This window comes from Drosophila montana, unplaced genomic scaffold, assembly GCF_035044405.1.
Source record: "Drosophila montana isolate Dmon_TW-CO22-7 unplaced genomic scaffold, ASM3504440v1 contig_2438_1, whole genome shotgun sequence".
In the NCBI taxonomy this organism is placed as follows: Eukaryota; Metazoa; Arthropoda; class Insecta; order Diptera; family Drosophilidae; genus Drosophila; species Drosophila montana.
The window spans coordinates 1,437,121-1,445,972 of record NW_026997315.1 but is presented as its reverse complement, the minus strand read 5'-3'; the positions used below and the strand labels follow the sequence as shown (position 1 = coordinate 1,445,972).

The 8,852-nt window shown below is 39.4% G+C and overlaps 1 protein-coding gene across 1 annotated transcript; it reads right to left on the bottom strand.

The window, feature by feature from the left end:
- Positions 1–5,638: 5,638 nt before the first annotated feature.
- Positions 5,639–7,902, bottom strand: slbo (slow border cells). Its single transcript, XM_064682085.1, has one exon. It carries the CDS (start codon positions 7,181–7,183, stop codon positions 5,843–5,845), a length of 1,341 nt encoding a protein of 446 aa, XP_064538155.1. The 5' UTR covers positions 7,184–7,902; the 3' UTR covers positions 5,639–5,842.
- Positions 7,903–8,852: the final 950 nt, after the last annotated feature.

The following is an 8,852-nucleotide window of genomic DNA, read 5'->3' as shown; positions in this document are numbered from 1 at the left end:
TGAGTTATTTCTCCGTTGAAAGATTTAAGTACAACTCCAGCCAAATGTTGGGAAAACCATATTAAATACCAAAATTAAAACTAATAAAAGTCCACTCGTGTGCTGAAATGAGAGTAACATGTAATAATAAAATACAAAAAATATATATATGAATCTGTGTTAAGTATTTAGGAATGAATGAATGTGAATTGAGTATGTATATAATTTATATTTATATTTTATCACGCCTGGATATTTATAATATAATATTTATTATATAGATCAAGTCGATTGGAAATTGATTTAAAAATAAATATATAATTTTATATTTTTATTAATTTGTTTAATATTTATTTGAAAATTATTTTCCCAAGAAACTGGCAGACACATAATTTCCAATTTTTATGAGCAATTCATTGTTCTTTGAGATTTCTTTACATTTGTATAATTATTATGTCAGATCAAAATTTTAAAAGAATATAGTGTACTTGATTTAATTGACTTAAGAATTTTTTAATTGGTCTGATACGCATTTGCACAAATTTGAAAGATTCCATATTATACCTCCCTCTTAACCAAATGCTGGTCCCTTTAAGACTTCCGTCTCCATAAACACCATTGAGATTAGAGATATTGAAAATAAACAATTAAATAAATAAATAAACTACTATAAATATAAATAAATTAATAAATTACTGACATCTTGATACAGTTATTGTGCCACCAGCCGCTGCCTTGTTTAAGGGAACAACTGAATCCTTCGGCGTTATCGTTGTCACGATCGTATGTGGAGAACCTCATGTACTTGTTGTACAGCAGCCTGAATAGTTGCCTAACTCCTTCAGTTGATAACCCTCCGCCTCGCTGGCCACGCGAAAGTTGTCATAGTAGGCAGCACGGATATTGATATTTAGCTCATGATAGAGTTTCTCACAACATCTGAACAAATCCTGGCAATATCCTCCACCTCAGATCGCCTTTGTTCTTTTGCTCTTATAAAATGCGCTGACTCCATAGGACTCTTGGGATTCAGTAAAACCTCTTGGCCTTGTGCTTGGTCAATCTTCATCTTGGTATTGAATAATTCCTGGGAACTCTGCGTGCTGTTAACGAATTTCGGCTTTGATTGTGCTTCCACAATTACTTTGACAATAGATTTTAGTGCATTCAGTTCTTCGAATATATTCACTTGATCTTTACTCCGTGCATCTCGTTCTTCAAAAATCGCTTTTTTCTGCAACTCCGCCAATTGGCTTCTTAATTCGATTACCTCCGCATCTCTTCTGTGGCATATGGGCGCCATCTGCAGCAAAGGCTTTGATACCTTATAACAATAGGATCCGCACTCTGCATCCAACCTTTTTGACTCAGCACAAAACTGTATATAAATATTTACTAAAAGTTAATCTTTTTCACTTGACATTTGTCTTGTTGCTCCTTGAATTACCGAACTTTCAGCAGCACTTGCAACTTGAAATAATCCGATTATGCACACAACTATATTTATAAAAACCCACATGGATATATCCATTTTTTTTTTGCACAGAATATATATAAGTTTATATATATTAGAAAGATTTTTGTAGAAAGATTATTGTAATTTATTAAAGCTTTGCTCTGTGTGAAAATCAAAATTGAACTGAAGCGGCAAAACTGATTTGCAATTTTGCTTGGGTCAGCTATTCGCAGATTGTCTCCGCTTATCTATCTGACTTGACTTTGGGTTCAATTCCACACTTATATTAATTAATTTATATTAATTTATTTTGTATTGTATAAAAGTTGCTTCCAACAAAAAGATGAACCTATTTGCATATATGAGCTGGACACGTCACATTTAATATAAATGTACCTTAAAATTAAGCTTACCTTCATACCTTTGTACCTCTATATGCTGCAAATAAGATGGAATTGTTGAGTTCAGGTACTCACGGTGTAGGCGCAGCTGTGTCGCACGTTGGAATAGGGCAGATTTGCCTGATCCTGGATCTTTCCAGATGCTATGGGTAACCAGACGGACAGTCAAAGTCGCATTGTTGCTAGAGTTTCTATGTTCCAAATCCTTCAGTGTACAGACTGAAATACTTATTTTAGCCGGATTCAATAGCTGATTCAATAGAGACTGCCAGCAAAAGCTCAAAAGAAAGATTAACTTAATTCTGTATAACATGCACTTGTTCTTATTGCCAAGCCCAATCGGGCATGTAAATTGCCTGAATACCCTTATAGAGCAGAAAGAAGGCAGCTCGTAATTGTTATCTTTAAAAACAGAAAAGTTATGCTATCAAAAAGCTCACTTTCCACCGATCTTCTCTATGACAGCTATATGATATAGTACTAGTCCGATCAGAACGATTCCGAACGATGTACTCTCTGCAGCAGAAAGATGCTGTGGTCATATGCCTAGAAAGAGACTGTCCTATGCTGAGTCTGATCTGATGAGAATTTGGTGATATATTTCAGTGATATATTTTATATTATACAATTCTTTTAGTTTGACAAATTCTTCTAAAATTAACAAGTTCTCCAAACCACACTCACTTGCAGTTCTTCGATATGCTTTAAGTTGATTCCTTCAATCAGTTGGCCTTTGTTCTGCGACATAATTAAAAATGAAAAAATGCAGGAAAGCAAAGCGCAAATATGCATATTTACAATGCAAAAATGAATTTATGTGCCGCTTGTTGCACATTTATCACTTGGCACTCATAACTCATGCGCCGTGTGGTGCGAGTTCTTGGCGCCTAGTTGAGCAGTAATTGTGCGTCAATTTGTTGGCACGCCAAGTGGCAGGATGAGACAGATGGGCGGCTTGCCACAAGCTGTAAGAGTTGAGTGCGCCAAGTCTTGGACGGCAGCTCTTTAGACACGACGACCGCTTTCTCTCAACCGTAAGCGGCTTAGAACCCTTATCAAAGTCGCGCTGCAATTGTGGCATGCGGCTCCCGTTGCAGCTAGCGAGTGGAAGCGGGGGCTGGGTGCACACCCACGCCGACAATTTCACCTTTATTTTTTCTCTCGTTTTTGGAGGCTGCAATTAGCTGTCATCAATCAAAGTGCCCAACAATGCAGCCCTTCAAGAGCAGCTGCTTAGAGTGGTAAGGGGAAGGGCGGGTGGGCAAAGGGCGCCTAGACAAATTGAACGCACGCAGCTCAAATGAAAGTTGTAGTTTTTTTTATAACATTTTTTTGTTTTTATATTTTTTGGGCCGCCTCAGGTCTCCAAAAAGGGCTTAGCCCCAAAGTTTTTAAGTGATTATCTGCCCGGCCCGGGGCCGCAGTGCACTGCAGTGGCTCGTGTGTTGTTGTTGTTGTAGCTGTTGTTGTTGTTGTTGTTGTTGGTGCTGCTGTTTGGCTTTCTCTGCGCGTTAATTTGTCTTTTTAGTTGCATTAATTTTGCTGCTTGTCGTTTATAAATTTGCTTTTCGTTTCGGGTTTGTCTTACTGTCAAATTGTGTCAACGCGCGACGGACCGAGCCGCCGCCTTTACAATTGTCTGGGTGTCCATTTGTGCTCACTCGCACTCGCACACACACACACCCGTGCCCGTGCCCGTGCCACCCTGTGTAGCCCTGGGGCAACTTGTCGCGCCTGCCAGCCCATACATTGCCCTGTCGCTATCGCGAGGCGATCAGCGGACAACGAGCAGCCCGCTCGTTGTTGCATCTTTTGTGTGTTTGCCGCCTAAATATGGCAGACATTTAATTCAACAATTTTTTGGCAACGGCTTTTGGCTGTCTCTAGCCACAGCCGCCGCCCTATGTGGCGCTGGCCAATTGCAATTGGGAGCTGCCCGTTTGTTGCATCCACACATAAACTTGACATACTCAAGAGGCAGCTTAGCCTGCAAATCTTGACTTTTAAAGCATATCTTGTTAACAGATCTAGCTTTTCTTTCAGAGTTTTCTCTAAGTTTTAAACTTACAAAAAATAATAAAATACAAATATTGTTTATATAAATAAAATACTATTTATTTAAAATGGGGTGGAAGCTAAATAAACAAACGAAAATTGTTAAAATTTAATTCAATTTATATTACTAAAGTTTGTAATAAATGTTCTCTTGTGCTTCTAGTTGTTATGGGCCTTTAATTTAAATATTTTTAAATGGATAAATATTTAATATATGTGTACATTAAATTTAAGCTATTTATTTTTTCATAAGAGTTGGACAATCGAAGAAAAAAATTAAATAATATTTATTGATTGTTTTGATAAAAATTAAAAAATTTCAAAAAAGTTGATGATTTGAAATGTTGTGTGAATTAAATTTGATTTAAATAAAATTAAATGATTCAATATTTATAATTAATGTAATTCGGATTCTTTTTCAAAATAGTTATACAATCAAAGAAAAAGATTATTTATCAAAGGCGCAAAAGTATGCCTGGTATTTTCTGGAATTTACCTGAGAGAAAATCTAGAGAACGCCTGATAACTTGAAAATAATTTGTAAAATAATGAATTTCAATTCAGATTACTTAACAAGTCCAAGCACCTGAAAATAATTGAAAATGAAAATAATTGAAAGCTCCTTTTCTATACAAATTTTATTAAAATTTATTTATATGTTGCTTTACAGTGTGTTTTGTTTCTTTGTCGTTTAATTTATAAATTAAAAATGAGAACATTGCGTTGGCCTTACAAAATAATAGCATTTTCATCAACTACGCTTCTAAGCAATTATCAGTTTTATTTTTTGTTTTCCTTTACTTGCGTTTTTTTTTGTTGTTTTTGTTTTTCAAATTTTTCGGTAGTTGTTGTTGTTTTTCATTAGTGTGTATATTTGTATGCATTCTCATTAAATTTGCTAGGTAACAATAATTGTACACATATACATATATTAATTAATTAATTATTTTGGGTTTTCTCTTTTCCTGTGCAACAAAAGCAGTTGAAATTGTTTATATTGTTAAGCTTAAAGCTAAAGATTTGCTAATAAAAGGTTCTTGTTGTTGTTGTTTTTGTTTGTTTTTGTTGTTGGTAGACAACTAAAGCGGGGCGTGGCAGGGGCAATCAGAAGCATAGCGCGAGCTGCACACCAGTGTTGTTGTTGTTCTTTTTTGTTTTGTTGTTATTGTCGTTCTTAGCATATTTAAATAGATTTACATAAATAGGTTTTTGTGTGTGTTTTTCTTTTGTTTTTGTTTTGTATTTTATGTTTTCTTTCCTGCTTGCTTTATTTATACACATACATATACAAATACAGTATATAGTTATTAGATATAAATATTTAAACATTTTCTTTTCTTTGGCTTAACTTATGCATACTATGTTATATAATTTGTATCAAAATGTGCAAAAGTATTTTACAATCTTTATTAAAATTAAGTACAAAATAGAAGCAATGATAACAAACACACAGAAAGTATAAGAAACGCCCAGCCAAAATAATGTACAAATAGATGAATGCCAACAGAAGTTGTAGAAGTTCAAATTAAAGTAGAAGAACAAGTAGAAGTAGCGGTAGTTGTAGTAGTAGTAGTAGAAGATGTAGTAGTAGTAGAAGAGTAATTGGGACTTATACTAGTCGGGTTAAAGATCTTAGCAAAACTAAAACAACTCGCGTTGCATGCTGCAAACTAGTTACACATCGATTTGTGGCCTATATACAGAGTTTTTTTTTGTTTTTGATATAATGCAAGTCATGCGCTGCGAGTTGTTGTTTTTTTTGTTATTCTGTTTGTTTTGTTTACAGCTTTAACATCCTTAGACTTATACGCTACCCACACAGCTTTTATTGAGTCAGTCACACACACGCACACGCACAATCACACTAATTTACAGGCTCTCTCCTCGCACGCATTCGCGCTCTCTCTATCTCTGTCGCTCTTTCTTTCATTCGTTCAGTCAATCATCACAGCTACAGCGCATGTTCGTTCGTATTGAGAAAGCTGCGACAGACGCGACTCACTTCGGGATTCGCGTGATTCATCAGCTGCATATAAATCTGTTTGTGCAGCGAAAGCTCATTGGTCATTTCGCTCAGCTGACGCAAGAGCGCATCCTTCTCCTTGAGCAGCGACTTGACGCGCTCCTCGACCTCCTTTGAGCGCACCTTTGCCTTCTCCCGACTCTTGCGCACCGCTATGTTGTTGCGCTCGCGCCGCCTGCGATACTCCTCGGTGCCCTTGTCCACATGCTTGTTGCTGTGCTTGCGATGCTGCTGCTGTGCGTGCTGCTGCTGCTGTGCGTGCTGCTGCTGCGTCTGCTGCAGCTTCGAGTGATGTTTCAGCAGTTGCTGGGCCGTGTTTGCCGTTAGATGCGGCAGACTGTGATGTGCCAGGACATTCGCCGTTGTCAGATTGGTGAATTGAGCTGCATTCGTCGAGTTGTTGTTGCTGCTGTTGTTGCTGCTGTTGTTGCTACTGTTGTTGCTGCTGCTGTTGTTGTTGCTCAAGTTGTTGCTCTGATACGCATTGTAGAGCCCATTGCTGTTGTTGATAAACGCCGCAGCCGCCTGGCTGCTGACCGACTCCTGCAGATGCCTGCGATACTCCGGATCGATGGGCTCCTCCTTGATGGTGCTGCTCGAATCGCTGCCCACGGAGCTGTTCTCGTCGCTCGAGTGATTGTTGTATGTGGCATTCGAGTGCACCGCCTGCGGCATGTACGCGAGCGCTGCCCGTCCATACGAGTGCTGTTGCTGGCGCGCATTGGCCAGCGTTTGTTGCTGCTGCTGCAACACTTTGGCCGCCGCGCTGACCATGCCGCTGGGCGGCAGTGTGGCAGATAGTCCGCCCGGACTGGTCACCATATCGCTGAATATGCCCAAGGTCTCCGTGTCCCGAAACTGATCGTCGATCAAATGTTGCAAGTCCAAAGTTATCTCCTGTGTGGTCAGCTCGTCCAGATCCGTTTGTGTGCTGTACTGTTGCAACATTTGTTTCTGTAGCAAGTTGTTGCTGTTGTTGTTGGTGTTCAGCTGCATCTGCTGCATCGCATGCTGCTTGACCAGCAGCGCCGCATCCTGAACTGTTGCATTGTTGTTCGCATCAGTTGTCACCTGTTGCTGCTGCTGCTGCTGTTGCTGCTGTTGCTGTTGCTGTTGCTGCTGCTGCTGCTGTGCACTGGACATCGCCGTCAGTGTAATTTGGCCGATTGTTGCCTGCTGCGGCAGCGGCTGCGGCTGCTTCTTCAAGTCGAGCTGCGCCAGCGTTTGCACCGCATCCGCGTACATCTGAGGCGATTCCATGTTCAGCATTTTGAGGTTTGCGAATGAGGGTAAAATTTTGATGCCTTTTATTTTGTATTCCAATTTGCAATATTGCGCGGGGGCGGGCAGCGGCGGGCAGCGTGTGGCGATTGCGGTTTATTAAACTTTGCTTTCTATCCCTTTGGCAGCCGCTAAATCATTTTTAGGGTCTTTGTTGTTGTTATTTGAGGTAAACTGTTCTTTGGAAATGTTTGCAACAAAATTCTAAATTTTTAAAACAATTTAAAATTTTTTAATTGTTTTATTTATTTTTTGCTTCACATTTTTTGACAACTGCACTTTTGTTTTGTTTGCTTAAGTCACTTAATATTATTATTTTTTTTAACTTAGCACATGTTTCTTTTATTTTAAAAACACTTTTTTTAGTTTTTTTTTCTATTGGATGCCGCTTGAAATTGTCACTGCAGCTGCGCGCACTGCTTCTTGTGTTGTAGTTGTTGTTGCACTTTGTTGTTGTTGTTGTTGTCGCGTAAAGTGTTGCCTCCACGCACGCGATTCAGCGACTGAAGTGTTTCAGCAATGATGCAACAGATTTTATATGCGAGTATTTCTTTATTTACAAGTCGTCAACGCTGACGTCGACGTTAACGCTGACGCTGACGCCGACGCGGACGCTTTGTATTAGAAGGCTGCTCCTGAAGAACCGTTATGCGCTTTTAGCTGTGCGAGCTTTTTGTATGCTGTTTGCGCGCTCGCGTCCGCTGCTTACAATTGGTAAATTGTAACTGTGACAAAAAGTCTTTAGCGCAGCAGCAACAGCAGCAGCAGCGCAAAGAAAATGAGACGCAAACGCAGCAGCGACGCCAACAGCGGCCGAAAAATAAGCAACTCAGGCACACACACACGCACGCACACACTGGCAAAGAGAGCAAAGCGCCATAAAAGCCCCAAAATGACTTCGTCGTCTGAGACGTTGACTGCGCTGCTTTTACAGCAACTACCTGTGGATGGTGGTCAGGCCAAAGCACAACACACACACACAGACACAGACAAACATAGAGAAAGAGAGACACACAAATTGAGAGTGCAAAGAGCCAAGCAACCAAACGATCGACAGGCAAAAGCAAAAGTTTTTCCCAATCACTTTTACTCTCAACGGAACGCCAAAACCAACAGTAGCAGCAGAGCTGCAACAACAACAACAAATGCAAGGCAGTTTACTTAGCGTGCAAGTTGTTGGTGTTGCTTTTAGCTTTGACTGGCTGCGAATGTGTGGTGTGAATAAAGTCAAAGTGCTATGTCGAAAATAAGACGAAAAGAAGACAAATATAAATAATATTCATACTATATTAATGCACTGATTGTAACCATATACGTTGTTGCTTGGTATTATTTATAAAATACATGACTTACGTACATATATTTTAATGCATGTGATGGATCATAACAGTTGCGGTTTATTCTTTGCGACATATTAAGCATATGTACGTAGTTCAAGTATTAAGTCTTTCTTAGTTTATTACTAGCGCTAACCACTGATCATTTCTCTCCATTGCTTCTACACGAGTGACACAGCAGTTTGCCTTTCCATAAAGTTTGTGACGTCACAGTCTGGCAAAGCGACGCACGCACACACACACACATGAAGCTAAACAACAGCGCTGCCGACGTCGCTGCTGCCGAAACGACTTCAAATTCGTGTGCGCTCGCTTTCATT